General features: G+C 40.8%; 1 protein-coding gene across 5 annotated transcripts in view; it reads left to right on the top strand.

Annotated features, from left to right (window-relative positions):
* Window positions 1-19,419, top strand: part of ABLIM1 (actin binding LIM protein 1) — a 192,130-nt gene that overhangs the window by 128,494 nt on the left and 44,217 nt on the right. For all 5 annotated transcript variants that reach the window (XM_040072216.2, XM_040072219.2, XM_058421561.1 and 2 more), the window contains exons 7-8: window positions 12,578-12,665; window positions 17,212-17,270. In XM_040072216.2, the coding sequence (XP_039928150.1) occupies window positions 12,578-12,665; window positions 17,212-17,270 (147 nt within the window). The remainder of the gene's footprint in view (window positions 1-12,577; window positions 12,666-17,211; window positions 17,271-19,419) is intronic.

Raw genomic sequence — 19,419 nt, 5'->3', positions numbered from 1 at the left:
TTAGGATCTATATATCCTAGCAAAGCGTCTTTAGTGTCTACTTTGTTGATTTAGCTAAATATTCTCTAGTGTGTTTCTTGTACTAAATATTACTAAAAAACTTAAGCAGTCTGATCAAAATTCTTTAAAATTACATTTCAGTAGAGGCATTTACATGAGCACAGAGTTTCTTGCCACCACCAACAGCCTTTGTGACAAATAGCCAGTAACATGGAACAGACAAAATAAGTAGCTTTTCCATGTCTTAGAGGGGCACAGAACACATAGCAGCTTTTAGGAGAAGAGTAACTTACCCAGATGAAGTATTATTTGTGTTAGATAATTATATTAAAAATTCAGTTGCTTGGTTGTACTGCAGAACACATCTTGTTCTCTGGGAGCAGGCTCCTTTAGGGAAAACATTATACTATATTTTTATTTTCTGGCCCCTATTGCATCTTCTGTCCATCTTTTAAACCTTTGAATTGTGCTGGTCCTACCTGCCAAAATCACCCACGAGAGATATAAAACTCATCATGATCCCTGCACCAAAGTGTTTGAACTGCCCCAGAAGTTCCTCCAGCATCACAGCCCCACTGGCAGGTGGGATGTGGTGCAGGGGAATGTGGCTGTGCACTCTGCAGCAATGTGAAATTATTTCAGCCAGTTACTCTTGTTTCTCCTGGACTGAGATCACAATGAAAAATGGATTAACTGGTGAAATATTTTTTGCAGGATTCTAATGTGTCATTTTTGAGTCCCGCTTTAAGCCTTCCTATCAGTACAAGTTTATGACTGACTTATAGAAGACTAGGCTAGAACTTACACCTATCTCCCATAAAAATAATTGTTGGGAAGAATGCAGCAATAACGTGTTTGAAACTTGAGAAGTGTAGAAGAGCCTGTTGGGGCAAGCCTGTAGCTGTCACCTGCTTGTAGCAGGCTCCATCCGAGTATTGTGCTCAGCATTTATTTGTGAGCACTCAGTCACCTCTCTCTTTTGTCTGCTTTGTCTCAGGGTGTTTTCCTGAGGGGGGGGAACAAAAAAAGTTAAGAAAAACAAATACTAACCCAAAAGATATGTTTGGAATCTCTAGAGACTTTGAAGTCCACAGAATTAACACCTGTCTTTATCAAGCAGGTGGTTTTACAGATGAAGAAATATGATCATGGGACTATTTTATGGGTGATTAAATGTTTGAAATGACCACCTGAACTACAAGATGGGCAGATTTTAATTATGTGCTCCTGCTACATTAGAAGATCATACAGGTTTAAAAGCTCTTTGGGTAGCTATGTGGGATGTGTGACATTTATTACAAGCCTTGTTTTCTTTATAAAATGGAAAAATAGCACACAGTAAGAGATGCATCTTTTCATCACCAGCAGTGCAGATACTCTGGCATTTAAACTGTGAAACCAGTCTGGGATTTTTTTGTGGTTTGCAGAGGTCAAGGAAATAACTCCTGTAAATCATTTAAGTTAAAATGTTAAGAAATTGACTACATGTAGGATTCAAAGAGATTTGTTCTGCATAAAGATGGATCTGCTGTTGCTTAGAGTTCTGTAAAGCAGTGGCATCTTGGCTGGAAACTTTTTCTGGGAGTGAGGAGGGTAAAATCTGAGGCAGTAAGAAACTTTAGGCAGATTTATCTCACCATCATCCTTGAACTACTGCTGTTGAGGCAAAATCATGGAGGTACTGTACTCAGTTGAAGATCAAGTGGCAGCAAATGTTGTTAGATATCCCTTTCTGTTTTATGTCCATCAGCTCTTTCGTGTTCATCACTCCAGTAATATGTGGGAATAGTTTTTCTGTGGTAATTAGAAATCTTGATTTTTATATGAAGCTGAAGTAAACAAGACAGGGAGTAAAATCCCTTCTGTGTCTTGGCTCCAACATGCATACTCTGGTTGGATATTCCTGCCAGCAAGGATTAAAAAATGTACTTGCATAGTTTTGCAGCTGTAATTGGAAATCATGTGTATCAGCAGTTAGAAGAGTGACAAATAGGAAGAGAAAATTTACTTCTGCCAAAAAGAAAAGGCTCTGCTTCTAGAAGAGTACATGTTGGTGGTCCGACATATATTCAAAGTTGTTGTTTGAAAAAGTCAGCTGTTTCTCTGCACGAACTATCCACTGGCTACCCTGATGTCCTTTCTTATTTCCATTGTAAATTTAGTGTAACATAAACACTTTGGCCAGAATTACAAACCAAAGATTCCTGAGAAATGTCTGGATGTAGTCAAATACAGGCTCATAACTGATATGGATGACTGTGGAATGACTGGGAAGAAAAATATTAGATTTGTCCTTTCCCTAGGTTGTCATCTATTGTTTGTTGTGACCTCTTGCTGTAAGAGATTTCCGAAGGTAGTAGGTAGCATTGCAATTAATCAAGGATAAAACCCCATTCTTTAGACTTTTGAAAGCATTATCAGATCAGACTGGTTGCAATAGAATCCATTTCCTGCAAGAGCAGGGTCCAGTCACTAAAAGAAAAAACTACTCCCTGCTTAATTCCCACATAAGATGTTCCCCTTTCAGAACAATCCATCAGTCTCTGTGGTACAAACTGGCATAAATTCCATGTTGCATGTCTACTTTCTTTCTCACAGGCTACTTTTGATTTATATTCTCTGGTTGTTTTCTGTGGATGTACTGAGTCTGACCTCATGCTAAGTTGTTCCCCTCCTTTGGCCCTTGCAACTCTTGTTTCTCTGTTGTTTTTGGGACACTCCCTGTGAAGTGAATGCAGATATCAGAATGGAGCCCAGGCTTTGCTGGATCACATGCCAAAGCTTGCATCGTTCCTGAATCAGCCTTCTGACAGACAGCTGGAAAGGCAGTTCTGTGTGAGATGAATAAGAAAATTGGCTGCAGTTACTTAGGTCTAGTGCTGTCCAGGGCTGGGATTTTGAGGATTTTTCTGTGCCTGGCTCTGCTGCAAGCATTAATTTGGGTCCTAGGTGAGTTGCCTAAACTCGCAAGCTCTCGCTTTGTTCAGGAGTCAGAAAGTGGTTTGCACTTGCCCGCTGAACAGTTTAACATGAGTTTTTCCTCCAGCTGTTCTCCCAGCCTTTCCCAGGGCACAGAGCCCTGTCACAGTGCTGAGCTCTCAGGGTCAGTAGCAATTGTGGGGCTGATGCAGCTCATCCAACCCCAGAACTTCTTCCGGCCTTGCACTTGAACTGTCTCAGTGAGCCACAAGTCAGATCAGCCAAAGCTGCTTTCTAGCTGCAAGACCCCTGCTATACCAGGAATTTTGCTGGTTGGCCAAGACAGGTCTCAGTGAACTGATTTAACTCTCTTGGAAGTTTTTCCAGTGTGACCTGTGCTCCCTAGGAGTTGTCTGATGCATTTGTAAAATCTTTGCTCAATGTAATGCCCATTGGAATGGATTTTAAGGTCAGAAGCACTGCTAAAGTCATCTTGCTTGACCTTCTCTTTTCAAAATCAGAGCTTTTCCCTAGAAACCAAATGAAAGCTTATCCTTTGGGAAATTACCCAGTCATGAAAACTGCAGAACAACTGCAAGGCCAAAAATTTTCCCTCGTGCTGCTTAAATTACCTTTGCTTTTTAGAAACTTCACCTTGTTTTGAGGTTACACTTGTCTAATTCCAGCTTTTTGATGTCACAGAGTTTTCAGTGGCATTAAAAAGCTCCCGCTCTTTCCTGCTATTACATCCTTTCTCTGCTTTTAATTGCCTGCCATTGTGATCTGGTCCCCTCTGAAGCCTTTATCTGAGTAGTGATTTGACTCGGAGTCCTGCAGGATCACAGCTGAAGGCTCACCTTGTGTTGATGGTTCTCCACTGAATTCCCTTCTCCAAATCCCTGCATACCCACCCACCGGTGTTAATAAATTTATTTTCTGCTTTTCCTTTATATTCTTTGAACACATTAAGTGATCAGAAGAGCAGGCCCTTTCAGGTACTCTGTGACAGGCTTTTCTGGGAGATTTTAATGATGTTCCCCATCTGTCTCTGGCAGTTGCTGTTGCCCAGATCATGGCTCCCAGTCTCACGGGGCCTTGCCTTCTCGATTTGCAGGCATTTTACATCAGTCTGTTAGAACATACTTGGTTGGTTTAGATGGCTTAAAGGAGCATTGCTTGTGAGTCACCAGCAGATTTACCAGGGAAGGTTCTGTGTTCTTGTCTTGGCCAGCGGTACCTCATGCTGTGGGTTGAAGGAAGTAATCTCTGAGGTATCTGGCTCAGCAGAGCCTCCCCTGCTATCAGAGCCATCTGTCTGAGCAATGCCTTGCTACGCTTTTCTTAAGCTTCTATGAGTTCAAATTATTCAGGTCTTGAATAATTTGTTAATCTTGATTCGTGAGAAACACAATTTAAAAAAATCTTGCTCGATAAACCGTATCAAACAGAAAATTGGCATTGTCAAATGCAGACCCTTAAGATACACATCCTGAATACTCCTGCCTTTTCTGTGTCATTTTTCATCATTTTTCATCTACAGCTCACAAGGGAGTTTTGTCTGATCTGTTTTTGGGGTTTTTTTCACATCATGCTGTAGTAAAGAATTTTATTATCTTTAAACATACTGTTCCTAGTTATTTCTTTGGTAAATTTCTTTCCTATTAGTTATGTTTATTTCTAATTTAATGACTTAGTCATTGCCTTTTTTTTTTTTTTTTTTCCCTCTTTAGTTAATATTATCTCAGTTCTTATGATTGGGACCTGCAGCAGAGCATCTTAAAAATTGTTTGGTTTTCCTTTTATGGTTACTTTAAAATCTAGGAATATATATGTTCCTTCCAAATGCCACATGCATGTATAATTATATATATGTATCTAGCACTGCTCTCTATTTCTGTTTGTCCAAATCATGTTTGGAGATATATGCTAATTTTTGAAAACTATAAAAAGCTTTTTATATTAGGATGAGATGCAGTATTTATTACCTGCTCTCAGGTGCTAAACTTTCTGATTTAGGAAATAATCCTGCTGAGGTTTTTTTTAAGATACAAAGGAGTTTGTCAGTTGTTACTGACTTTTCTAGCTAAGTTTCAGCAGGTTGGAGTCAGGTCTATTTCTGCTGACTAAGGAAGCTCTTTCCAGTTCAAGTTACTTCCCATTGTTTTGGAGCTGTTGTTGCAGCACTGCAAATACAGCTGCAGTGGCTGTGACCTGCTAACACAAATGTCAAGCTCTGCTATTTGAGGTCCAGCCAGAGGAAGGGGTCGAGGGACCAACAGTCACTTCATGTGAAGGGTTAAAAGGAGGAACAGGGTTGTGTCTCACTCCTCAACTCCCATTTTCCTGACAACTCAGTACAGCTCAGCTCACCTACACTGCACTCCTGCAGTCAGCACAGGCTTTTTTCCTGGCTGCTGTACTCAAAATTACAGTTACTCCAGCATTAGGCTGTTTGAAAAGGCCCTTGGCACTGTGGTGGAGTTACTGTAAAGTAGCTTTGCTGGTTAATTCTGATTACAAACTAATCCAGCAATATGAATGTGGCTGTAAGCAGGTCCTTCAGTTTCTCAAGTTTCTTTTCATGTCAAAAATCATGCTGGACAAAATGCATACAAGATAAAGGAATATTTACTTATCTAGAGCATTGTGAAGTTTAAAGATTACAGAAGATATAGAAAGTCCACACCTGTACTTATAAACTGTACATGTTCCAGCATTGTTGGGAAATAGAGGAGGAATTTGTGTCAGATACTTGCTGCTGAGTTCAGAATTAAAAAAAAAAAAAAACCAAACAACAATCTTTGCAATAAATGGGGTTTAAAAGAAAATTAAATGGTAGGTGCTGGATTTTGCCTTCATACGCACCTAAAATAAGGATACTTCATACACACCTAAAATAAGGGTAATGAAGGCAGTGAATTCACAGATTTGTATTATAATTAGATACAAATGAAACTTAACAAAATATAAAATATAGTACATGTATTTCTTCTGGATTGCTTCTGATAAACTACTTATTCAGTTAGTGGGATTAGGTTTGTTGTGCATAAATCTAAAGTAAAATCCTAACAGAGATGATGCTGAAATCCTGGCATTAGGCAATAAAGCTGTGTTTGCAGTTGCTTTGCTCCTTTGTACTGCCCACAAGATTCTGGACAGCCACTTTGGGCTCCTGTGGGTCCTTTCTTAGCTGAGTGGACTTCCCTTCTTTAAACTGACCTGCTGTTAACTGTGTAGGTAACGTGAATTCTCAGCTTTGGTCCTGTGTGTAGCAAAAGGTGGATTTGCCCCATAAAGACAGAATGAGCAGCTCCATAAAGACCATAATTGATAGCTGAACATCTCACCTGTGTGTGCAGCTTGCTCAACTTTGAGTGTTGCAGGAAAGCGAGAACTCAAAGCTGAGCTTACAGGGCAATCACAGCTTCTAGGACCTTACTAAAGCAAGTCCAGTTGGTATTCAGCTGCCATGAGGGCTGTTTCTTCATGCCAGCAGAGCAGTTTCACAGATGGGAATTTAGCCTGAATGGTTACTCACATCTCCAATGTAATCCATGCAGTGAATAATTGCACTGCTGTCAGCAGCAGCTGAGGGGTATAACAATACTGTGTGTTAATGGAATTAACATTAATAAGTTACAAAGTTTATTACAGTCAATCCATTAAGGAGTATACTAGCATGACATTGTCAGTCACTGTTGTAATGCTGGAAAGTATTTTTGTGTAAAATCAGACACCGGGCATGAATTAACAGAGCAAGTGCTCGTAACAGCAGGGCAGCTGGGGTTTTGTCTCACCCAAGGCAGCACAGCAATCAGTGGTGGGCTCAGAGGATCTCCCATGTCTCTTCCATGCATGTTGTCATTCAGATTTACAGTCACGGCCTCACGCTCCATTTCCCACTTCTCCCCAGTCTTGTCTGTTGCAGCTCCATCAGCTTGGGAACAGCCAGTGTGAGCTCTGCCTCCTGCTGCTCCATCCTCCCGCAGGTCGAACAGAGGCAGGGGCTGTGCTGAGAGCTGCTTCTATTGAGATGTTGTGACAGTAGTGTAGAAAACAGCTTTAGAAGGTCCAAATTTTAAAGACGCATATCAGACAAGGACTAACTTTTTAAAATTTTTAGTATACTTCCTTCCATTGATAGTAATAAAGAAACTTACGGTAGATTCTGAAATCCTTTGGAAGCAAAGAGACCGCACTTTTATTTTACTTTTTTTTTTTTTTCCTGAGAATAGATATTTGTAGTGACTTGCTCAACAGATAAGATCCTGGGAAAAATGAGTGGACAGTTTGGGTCAGGATGTTATTAGAAGCAAATTTTGGTCTTCACAGTGTTTATGCTGTTCCAGATACTTGTGAGATCACAGAAGCCTGCAGAGAAGGAAACAATGGAATTTGATGTTACACCGAACATCAAACAGAGTTGAAGGTTCTGTGACCTCTGCAAGTAATTAAAATAAAGCTTCACTGGAAAATTGTAGGCTACTGCCACAGTTCCTGTTTTACAATTCATGACATTCCTTAAGAGGTTTAAAAGATGAGTCTGAATTATTCTTTGTGCTGCTTGATAGTCCTTAAGAGAGTTAAAAAATCAAGTCATTCTCCTCAGAGTCATGATAGGAATAAGTATTGGATAGGTCTGTCTCTCAAATGGGCCTATTATAACTGTTCATAAAAGCAGGAAAAAAAGGGAAGTGCTTTTACTCTCAAATGTATTCTTTCAACTACATAATAGGTTTTGTAGTATTTAAATAGAAAAGTAAAGCTTTCTCCATGTTTAATAGCTGTCAGGTGACTGCTAAGTTATCTCTGAAAGGAGAGTGAAGGAGTGCAGCTGTGCAAATGTAACACAACAAATATGCACTTAATTGTGTCCTTTGGCCAGCAGAACATGTCTGTTGGTAATTAGTTCTTCCTCTACCAGACCCACTGGCATGTGAGCTCTCCTAGCGGGATTCTTGTTATTGTTCTCTCTGGCTCTTGTTCTCTGTTGTTCTGGAAGGAAGGACAGAGCTGAAGGCATGAGTAATAGGAAATCTTAAGCTCTCACATTCACCAAAGAGGAAAACATTTATTTAATCAGCCTAGAGCTTTACAAGCACTCAGAGAATAAAAGTTAGTCATGTGGGAAGTGGGGGCAGAGGGGCTGGACTCAGAAAATACAGTCCTTGGCTTTTGAAGTGCCTTTACCTCGGGGTTCAGGCCGTACGTGAGCTCAGTGCAGGTTCTTTTTCAGCTGGAGTTTTGGGACATGTTGCACCAGCTTGTCTGCAGGTGTATTTGCAGCTCCTGGGTTGGAATAATTCTTGCAATAATACCCACCACTGCCTTCCCTGACAGCTAGGAGTGACAGTACAGTGACAGTGAAGATTGGTGTCGCAGGAGGTCTCCAAACAAGCAAAGTTTCTAAAGCAGAGGCAAATGAGCGCTGTGCGTGTTGTGAATAGGTTGGAGCAGCAGCAGGGTGAGAAGGTTGTACAGAAGCTCACAGAATGGTGTTCAGCTGGTGCTTCAAGTGCCTCCTAGCCTTTAGTTTACCTTTTGAACTGGTAGAGGTCCCTAAGCTGGGTGCACACAGTGTGTAACCCAGTGCCTCTGTTCTGTCACCTCTCACTCTGGACAGCAATGCAGGGTCATTATCCCACCCCGTCAGAGGGAGCCTTCGAAGCTCTCTGCCAACAGTCCACAGAGGCTCTCAGCTAAGGAGGATTTGTAACATCCAAGTTGAAGTCATTTGGGAGAATACCATACTGGGAAAAGGCTGGAAATTTACAGCTTCTGAGTCTGCAAAGGTGATCTATGAAAAACCTGCTTTCTCATTGTCAACTATTATTATAGGTCTCGGTATTGTTATAATACATATTAGAGTTTGTACTTTTGCTCATGGTACTTGGGACATGTCCTCTGCAGAATAAAGACATCCAGCTCCCCTCTGGAGTCCGTTATCCATGAATCCTGGTCACTGACTCTCCAACTGTCCTTCCCAAACATTAGAGATGTGATTACATGGTTTTGTTTTTAAGACTGGTTATGAAGAATACATTTCTATAATGGTTTTCCTTGGTAGTTTTTCTCCACAGTATTTTATGTTGGACACTAAATGTAATTTAACCTGCTTTGTAGACTAGGAAACTGAAGGTCAGCGTTGATACAGATTTGATTCCAGTTTAAGTCTTGAAATTGCCAGAATAAATAGATCCTTAATACTATATAAAATAATGTTGTATCTATTTCGTTCATGACCGTGCATATAATGTGCATATTGTGGACAGTATATATATTTGTAGTATATAGAAAATAACTAAAACTCATATCTTTGATCAGTCACTGATCAATGAGGTTTGCAGAGCCATAGAAAGCTACTCAAATTTAGCATCCATTTATCTACATTTATAATTATGCTTGTAGAATTCCTTAGGTCACTGTTTCTTCCCTCTGCAATTCTAAGGCTCTGGAAGTATTTGGTAAATGAGAACATTTACCAATGAGAACTTCTACTATTTTTAATTTAATTTCTTCTGTCTGCTGTGTTCAAATGGGATTTTATCTGAGAACCTATTTCAGATTTGTCAATGTGGGTAGGAGATAAATAGGCAAGTCAGAAGAGGTTGTATGTTGTCATAAATTCATAACTGATGTTCTTTGCTTTTAGGGCACATGTGAGTAATGATTTAACAGAGACTTTATAGGGAGTGACAGCAACACATAGGTTTAATATTTCATCTGACAATAAATTGCTGTCAATTCATTCAATTCCATTTAATAATTTGAAGTTAAAATGTTAAATATTATTTTGGTTGCCTTTAGCACTTCTAGCTAAGCAAAGCAAGGTATTTACAGCCATTAATTTAGTTTACCCCATCTAATTTTAGGGACAGTCCTCTAAGATGTGGGTCACAGTTTGTGCTTGATGGTTTGGATAGTCCTGATGACTCAGCCAAAGTGAAATTATTCGGAAGGGACCACAAGCAGTATGATAGATCCAATCCCAGTGGCTGCGTAGCACAGAGACACGCAAAGGATTTCTGGATGTGAACTTGAGAAGGGGCAAGGAGAGCTCAGCAGAGTGAGAAGACAAGAGCCTTTAACCCTCTCTCACATTGACTGGAGAATGTTTGGGGCAAATTTGCACTTAATCAATGTTACCTGTAACTGCCACGAGGCCTGAGATGCAAACCTTTTAATGCACAGCACAAGTAGCAAGAGATCCCAGAAAGCTACACACTGAACGTACTGAATGAGGGTTTAGTAGCCCTAAAAGGGCAAGAGCAGATGTCTACAAAGTGTGAATGTTTCATTGGCTTGTAGATGCAAAAGTTTGTCCTAATACATTATAAAAGACTGATTTTTAGCAACCATTTTCCCAGATGATCACAGCAAGTCAGGCACAGCAAGATGAGTCCTGAATTAGTTGAGATTCAGAATGTTTTCCAGCAAATACCTACCTGCTGTAGGAAGGGTCCCACTCATGAGTTGTAGAAACATTACAGAGACAGAAAACTCAGGAAACTGTTTTGGAAGTGTTTAACAACAACTGCAGTTGCCCTGATAAGTGACTCCCCCAGAACATCTCCAGTGCAGGGTGTGTTCTCACTTGGACTTGGAGGATTGTGTTATCTGGGGCATGGTGTTCATTCATCATCACTTACACCAGGCTAAAATTTAAGCAGTTGTTTCAGTCTCAGGGAAAGACCTGATAAACTTGAAATTTATCCCTTTGGCTGTTTGGAAGAGGCAGGTGTATGTGGTTTGAATTGCATTCCCTTGACAGTAGCTTATCAGAAGTTTTTCCAGGAGCACAAAACTTCAGAGAAGCCACAGGTCTATGCATAATAATGTGATGGATTCTGGATTTCTTTATCTTACAGATTCCAGTCTTGAATGAAACCAGTGAGACACCTCAGAGGTTAACTAATTGCTAGGGAGAGTCAGAGATGAAGAAGGCAGCCAGTAATGAAAATGATAATGAGCATTAACAGTGTTTTTCTCTCTCAGTTCAATATTGGCTTTGTTGCTGCAAGTCAAACATCAATTCTATGTTTTCTCCCTCATTAGCTTTTCTTCCTTAAGCATATTTTGTAGTGACTTCTTATTTTCCCTTTTAATGGAGACCCTGTTTTGCCTGATAGCTCTAAATCTGCTTTACCAAAAACTCCTCAATCCCATTAGTCTCACTTTGCCTCTAAAGTGCAAGAATCAACAGTAAATGCAGGATCTGATTAAGAGAAGTGCAGGCTTTATGCAGCTGAACACTGAAATGTATAACTAAACTAACAGCACAGAGTCCTCTTCTCTGGCCTTGTATTGCTGAAATTCCTGGATGGGAGTTATTAAAATTGAATGGTGTAGCTTTACCTGTACAAGAGCTGGGTGGTAGAGCTGTTTTTCTGGTAGCTGTCAGGTACTTTAATCCATGTACTTCATCATCTCATATGAATATGTTTAAATAAAAAGCCTGTCAAATGTGAACCAAAAATATGTTGTTATTCTTCTCAATAGACAAAATGAAAGGTTGGATTTAGTAATGTTATGGTCTTAAGTATGATGAGGTAGGAGATGGTTTTGATGACATTTTAGAAGTCACCTATAGAGTAAACAGATACCTTGTACCTATAGCATCTCAGTGGATGGGGAATATTTGTGAAAAAGAACTTGAGGTTAATTTGTTTGGAAAGCCAGATATAAATTCAAAGACTTTTAGAATTCTTTATTTGCCACTATGAAGGGTCACTTTCTAGCATTAATTATTTTCCTGTTTAAAAGCCTGATGTGAACATTTTGTGCTCAGTTTATGATGTGAGGAAGTTAATGTATTGATTGCTTTGGTCTCCTAAGTAGAAGAAATCGCATTAATATTTATGCCTTGATTTTTCCTGTCCTTATAGGCCTGAAATCTGATCAGCTTTACCTATTATGGGTATCAATGTATTTAAGAGACTGAATGACTCAGTGGATTTGGATTTGGGTAACAGGATCTAGGGTATTTAGGACCTTTACATCAGTAGTTCAAATTCAGCTCAGGCTGTCTGTGCTGGTGTAGCTTCTGAAGTCAGGCATCTGGGAATTAAATGAATGGTCCCAGAATTGGCTCTAGAAAGCTCTCTTTACTAATACCCGTATCAGCAGGGTAGGGAGGAAGGCCAAGGAATGAAATGGCAGGTAGAAAACTCATTCATTGACTAAATCCTTCCGTAACAAAGGAGCAATTGAGAAAAGATGTGTTGTTTGGCAAAACGAGGAGGCAGCAGGTTTACACAAGTTAACGGCAGTGTGACATTCATTGCCTTGGACTGTTAGATGAAGAGTTAAAAAGATGTTTTTCAAATCATGGAGAGCAGCTACCTTATGATGTAGCTCCTAGCCAGGAAGACACTGATTACTTGAATGGGAAGGTGTGAAGAGGAAGGGCTGCTCTGTGTTGCCTTTTCTCTTCTTTCCCAAGCAGTCCCTGCTGGCCTCTGCTGAGGACAGGACAGACCTCAGGGCTGAAGCAGTGTGGCAGAGCTTACATTCTCAGAGCTGTTGTCACATAATGAGGGCAGTGTTGAATCAAAACAGGTGAACTAGAAGAAGGGCAATGGTCAGTCAGCAAATAATGAGTGCTCAGAAAGCAGTGCAGTGCATTTGTTCCTCATGTTCCTCCTTTGTTTTTGTTCAGGCAGGTGACAAGCATTATCATCCAAGCTGTGCACGATGCAGCAGATGCAACCAAATGTTCACAGAAGGAGAAGAAATGTATCTGCAAGGTAAGGATGTCTCCATTACAAAACAAGAAAATCAGACGTTGTGATTTTTCTGCCTCAGACCTCAGGAGTTTAGAGACCATCCCCATGTAATATGTCCAAGGAGGACTGTAGTCATCCTGTCCTCCATACTGTTCTCCTATCTTTTCACTTGATAACTTTTGCTCTATTAGGTGGCCACAACTGTGACTTTGCAGGGACTCTGCACCCTCACTGAGGCAGCCTGTGCTTGCTAAAAAATGAAATTTGTTAGGTTGCCTCTGAATTTGACATCTCATGGATAGTTCAGCCAGAATGGTGTATGAGATACCAGACAAGGTGTAGGGATTTCCCCTGGTTTCTGCTGATCAGTTTCTGTGCTATTCTGTAAAAGCATGGGAAAATCTTCCAGAAGCTGCAGTGAATTTGTTTTGAGCCATACAGGCCTCATACCTCCTGCACTCATTGACAGTCTCTCCTCCAGTTCTTAATTATATTTTCTTCCCTTGCCTACTTCCCTTTTCTCTGATCACATCTCTCTTTTTATTCCCATGAACTTTATTTTTATATCTTCCTATAGCCACCTCTTTCTTGTATGCTGATTTTCATCTCCCTTTTCTTGTTAACAGTCTAGCAGTCCCAATTATTGCTGAGCCCTTTTTTTTTTTTTTTTTTTTTTTTTTTGGGGTGGGGGGGGTGGTGATCTTTTCACATAAAAAAGAATATGCTCTTTTCTTTGTTTGAAAAGTATCCTTGATCTGAATCCCACCTACTCTCTGAGAGGGTGGTATACTGACTATTAAGTTATTTTTATTGCTTGCTGTAGTATTTTTTTTGGCAGAAGGATGTATAATACCCATTTATGTAAGCCAGAAGTAAAAGTGAATAAGGCAGATACATGTCAGGATTTTATATAGTGGACTTAGGTTAGAAAACTTGATGTACTTGAAAGGAATGTAGAAGAATAGCGGAAAAAAAATGCAGGTGTGGTCACAGCGATTTCTTGAAATCCTGAGGAGAAGTTCTTACTGGAGGAGTTCCAAAATAAGATAATATTATTAAGGCATTCCTTTGAAGCTAACTTGCTTTATTTTGTAGTTTGTCCTTCCTTGCAGTCCCTCTCTCTCATCTCTCCCTGACCTTATACCTCAGTCATCTTATTCCAGCTGTGCCCAGAACAGGATGTGAAATTGTGTAGCAGCTCTGCTTGGCAGGGGCAGGGAGAGGCTGGAAGAGGGCTGGGTGGGAGGTGCAGCTTTCTGATGGCAAATTGCAAAGACTAACTTGAAAGCAGCAGTTACAGCATCTGACAATCTTAGTTTCCTTGCATGATGGCATGATAAAGTACGGGCAGAGTTCATCCTTTGCTGTCATTAATTAAAAACAACCATTTCCCGCTGGTGCCATTTGCACCAGTCCAGCATACAGGGGGACTTTGGGTTAATTGAGCAGGCTTTGGTGTAAATTTCTGCAGATCAAAATAAGACAGAAGGTATCACTTTTACTTAAACTAGGCTGGAGTTTGTCCTGGACAAGCTCAGGTGATAGGAAAGGGGAGAGAAGAGAAACCTGGCAGCAGCTTGATCAACTTCTCTCCTCTAAGTTTATCTCTCCTTCTGTGATTATGAATCAATGTTCCTTGTGCTCAGTCTGTCCCAGGGGAGGAGCACCTCAAATTGCATTGCTTTATTGTTCACAAGATGTTTTCTGACTGAATAATGTAATTGCTGAGTGTGCTCCAGACTGTCCTGCCAAAGCTTTCCTTGCTGAATTCAGCGTGCTTGTAAGTGTGAGGACCTAAAAGCCTTTCTTGTGCAAAGCTGTCAGCTGAAATGCATATCCTGGCTCCATCCAAATCACTGACCCTAGGGTGCAGAATAACAACATTCCAAGCATTTCTCTGAAATAGAAGTACAACACCACAACACTAAAGCTAGAACAAAAATCATGTTGTTGATAAAGTATGAAAATAGGTGGCTTCCACCTCCCTGCTAATTGTCCTGTCCCTAGAATATGAAAGCACTGTCTTGGTATTGCTTTGTATAATAGAGAAGCCTGGCGGAATTGTGGTAGAATCTTGTATTGGAAATGTGTGGGAAACCTGGAAAAGGAGAACGTGGACACATGAGCTGTCTGTCTCGGGGCTTTCTATGTTAAGGATGGTTGGAATAATCCCTGCAGAAACACCCTGCCTTGGCGCTGCTCCAACACATGAAAATGAGAATGAAGCAGCACCAGAAACTGTTTCCCACTGACTTCCTGGTAATCATTCTCTACTCCACAAGGCTGTTGCTGAGCTAGGATTGCCCAGTATTTAGAGGGATGCTGATCTTGAAATAATGGTATGTGCAAAGTATAAAGCTGAATGAATGAGCATGCTAGTTGGTGTTTGCCAGGTGAGCAAACAAACATATGTTAAGAATGGAAATAATCACAATTTGCTGAACTGTTTTCAGTAGTAAAAGAGAGGAGTGATGCAGCTTGGGAATTTGTGCCCTTGCAAGTATCTCAAAATAGATTGGCATTTGGATGAAGAGTATCTACAAAATATAGGTCGCTCTCAGTTCAAGATCACAAAAAAATATGTACTTTTAACTTCTTAAGCCTGCTCTGTCTGATTTGGATTTTTAAATGTCGCATCTTTCAAATCTCTTACCATTTTGTGAAAGAAAACCCACACCATGAAAATTACATCCAGGCCTGCATTTCTTGTTCACTTTCAGCATTCTCACAGGGTGTCCCTAAATTGTGCTAGTTTGTGATAATTACTGCCCAAAATGCAGTGACAGCTTTCTCTTTGATGGCAGGGGAAGTTTAACAGAAAATAATCACAGAATTTTTGAGGTTGGGAAGACCCCTAAGATGTATCAACTCCTGCCATTAATCTAAGTGTGAGGTACAGAGGAATAGGGATCATTTTTCTCAGAGCCACACAGGAAGGAATCTTACAGCTGGATTTGAGACTTGAACTAAAAGCTTGTGAGTCTTAGTTCATCCTTGAGCAATAGGTGTCATATTCAGAGGAGTAATTACCCATGAACCCATTAGTTTAACATGAACTAATAGCCTTTTAACCTGAACTCTCTTCCTCCTGCATGGACAGGGCACGGCTCCCTCCTGATCTCGCAGGCTCTGTGGGGTCCTGGCTCTGAGGCTGCTGTTTGTTTACAGAGAAGACTCTAGGTGCACTTCTCTCTGTTGTCTGATGGTTTCCCTCTGCCAAATGCACAGTTTCTTCTTCCTCAGCTTAGACTCACCGCCAAACATTTCAGACCCTTGCTCCAGAGTCACAGCGTTCTCTCCTGTCTCCTGATGATGACTGTGCTGTGTACTGCTGGGAGTGAAAGGATTCCTGCTAGTCTTTACTTCTGCACCAAGCCATGTAAGGGCTGGTTAGAGGAAAGTTTCCAGGGGCCCTGACCCATCCTTCTCCTATCCTCTGAGGGTGGGGTTTCCTCTGTCTGCTTTTGAGCTAATAGTCACCAGCAGGAGACCTGGACTTGGCTCTGTTTGGTTTCTTTGTGGACAGAGTCAAGAGGTGATGTTCCCTCTGCAGATAGTCAGGGCTCTGGATTGGCTTTGTGGTGACTGGAATGAAGGATGAATTTGATTGCAGCTGCAGTCAGTGTTAAAAAATCAGTGTTAGTTTTTGCTCCATTTCATCTTGGCCAGTACCTGCCAGCAGCTTTCCAGCAGTGACCACAGTTTACACTCTGTTTCAAAGGACAGCTGAAATGGGATGGAAATGCTTCTGGCCACTGACATTGCTCAGTCCTTGAGGAGAGCAGGATATTCCTACTTTACAGCATAAGAAAGAATCTCCTATTTTGGGAAACACACAGCAGAGGACTTGACTTTTTTTAGTAGAATGTATAGCTGGAATACATCATGTGGAAGCACCAGTGCCACACCCTAGAGCACAGGGTAGAAGTGCTGTGTGTGCCAATGGCAGGTACCATGTGCTGGCATCCAGGTAGAGGCTCTCCCTTGTGCAGCTTTGCACCACCTGTCATCCTGGCCATTGCCACTGGCTTACACACAGCCCTGGCTCTGTGAATTTTTAAATTTTGCTTTGCATTTTGTATGAGGGAAGATGTGATCTGAGTAGTACTTTACAGTAACTGAGTATGACACCTGTTGCTCAGTGGACTTTCAGTCAGAATTTCCTTTCTATGCATGGGGCAATACATAAAGGGAGAACAGATCAGGTAACCATGGCCCAGTTCCTTTGCTCTTACCCTCCATCCTTCCAGAGGAACCCTGTCTCTTTCAATCCCTCCAGCTGGTGCTCACTGACCCTATTACTGCTTGAGGCTGCTTGAGTTTTAATTAAGAATGTGTGCAAAGTGCTTCGGCAGCCTCAGGACAAAGCTGCTGTAGATGCGCCAAGGATTTGATTTTTTTTTTCACCCTTGTATTTCCCATGAGCTAGACTTTAATGTGAATTACTCTCACAGTTCATACAGATCCAGCATCTAATGCAATGAAGACATTCTCTTTAATAACTGGCTTGTCATGAGCAGAAGTCATCTGCTCTGCTCTGAATAAAGATGTGTTTCTCCTCCCTCAGGTTCCACTGTCTGGCATCCCGACTGTAAGCAATCCACTAAGACTGAAGAGAAGCTCCGGGTAAGCTGAATTCGTGGCTCAATGACACTCCATACATTTTGCACACACAGTAATTGAATGTTGTTTTCAAAAGAGTGACTTTTTCCATGTTTTTTTCGCATAGCTGTCACAACTCTGGCAGAATATACAGTGGAGGCACTTCAGAGGTATTGCTCTGATTTTTAGGCTTACCACCTTCACATACCTGTCTCAGTGCACTGCCTTAAAGATAGTGTCATGTACTGACATACAGACGTGGCCAAGTATCTAAGACACTTCATTTCATATCTCAATTGTTGTGAGAGAGACTCTTAAGGAAAAGATATGAACAGGGCAAATGCTATCATATATTTTGGTGGTTTTGCACATCTGTGTAATTGCTCTATAGTTATCCCCTGTTCTGCGTGGTTATTTGCAGCATTTAGACAAAATGAACTCTTCTTTCTTTGCCATCCAAATAAGCCTCAACCTAAAGTGATCCTGATTTGAATGCCAAAAAGAGCCACAATTACCCTTGGAGTTACATCAGCATATTCAGACAAACTTTCTGGGTCAAATCCTCAGTGACAATAATGCTGCACTGATAAATGTTAGAGCCTGGCTTTTTGCATGAACCAGGCAATTCTAAGCCCTTATTCACTGATTCATCCTCTGGACAATTTTTTTCTTTTTGATGTCTCAGTTGGTCCCTTGAATTTTGCTAATTTTCCAGGATATGAATATTAGAGACTGCATATGAATAAATTGTCTTTCACATAAGGAAACTAAGAGGTACTGGTATGAAGATAGCTGTGACATCCTGTGGGTTGTATTCTGTGTGGGTCTCATTCAGAGGAAGCCACATCCTTTAGCATTTATTCCAGTACCCTGGTCTGTGAAACATCCCCCACAGAGAATTTATTATGGTCACAGGTAATGTGCAGATAAATTCCTGTTGAGCAGAGTTCATGTTAGTGTGGGCAAAAAACATAACTGGCCCTAGATGGGCATGCGGTTTAGAAATGGCCAAACCTCATCCAGCATTCACATGGATCAGTCCAAACTCTTTGTAAGAAAATGGAAAATTAACCCAGACTGGATTTTCTTCCTCATTTAACAATTTGAATGTAAGACAGTATTTTGGCCATGCTTAAGTGTCAGAATCTTTGTGCCTTCTAGTACTTGGTTGCAGTACAATACTTGCCTTTTACTTGGACCCAGGAGTTTTATCAAAGCACTCCTGACTACACTGTGGCCTTTATTAGCCTTCTCCATTTGACCTTATAAATCAGTTGGCTTATTTCCATTCCCCATGGAAATGGCCGTAGTCCTCTTCAAGTATTTCCCTTTTTGTCAGTGTTCTCCTCCCTCAGCTAACTCTAATTGAAGTGAGCGAAGTAAACGGATTCACTCACCTGCAGGGCTTTGCCTAAGTGAGTTCCTGCAGGAAGAGGAAGTGAAGCTGAAGAAGGCAAATTGGGGGAGCATCTGAGCAGTGTGACAGCACAGCTGTCCAGCAGCACCAAGCTCCTGGGGCACACCTTCTATGCAGAGGTTTAATATGTCCTTGAAAGGCATTAATAAATGCACCACGCTGAAGCTGGCTGAGATGCACCATTTTTAGCTTATTTGGTACATCTTAGGTAGTCTCTGTCTACTCTGGTGCAAAGTCAGAAATCCTGTTCTAATATCAGCTGGAGTTCACTTTGATGACTTTGACATGTGCTTCATCCTGTTGACTCAAATGAAGGCAGTAGCAAACAGGTAGGTACAGAAACAAACAAAACTGGGGGAACTCTGTGCTTTTGAGCATGTCAGCACTAAATTGGGATCTGTACTTTGAATTTCAGTTTTTTATTCAGGGTCAAACCTAGATTTTCTGGTGGTTCTGCAAAAAGCCAGTGCCATTGCCTATTTGCTTGCTGGGTTTCCTTTCCTTATAGAACAAAACAAAACAAAAATCTCTTTTATCACTGAAGTAACTTCAGAAGTTTTCAGCAAGTTCTGTTTTCTCTCAGTAACTGAATTGTGATATAAACTAATCAGCATTTGAGCTGGTCAGGATCTGAGAGGGAGTTCATAAAAGCAATGGTTGCTTTAGATCTTTTCCCCACGGATATTTTTGGAAGTTTACAAAGACAAAACAAGCAGAAAACAAAGCAACCATACGCATGTTACAAAAATATATATT

This window comes from Hirundo rustica, chromosome 8 (assembly GCF_015227805.2).
Source record: "Hirundo rustica isolate bHirRus1 chromosome 8, bHirRus1.pri.v3, whole genome shotgun sequence".
NCBI lineage: Eukaryota > Metazoa > Chordata > Aves > Passeriformes > Hirundinidae > Hirundo > Hirundo rustica.
The sequence above is the reverse complement of the archived record's forward strand: the minus strand, read 5'-3'. Positions and strand labels throughout refer to the sequence as shown.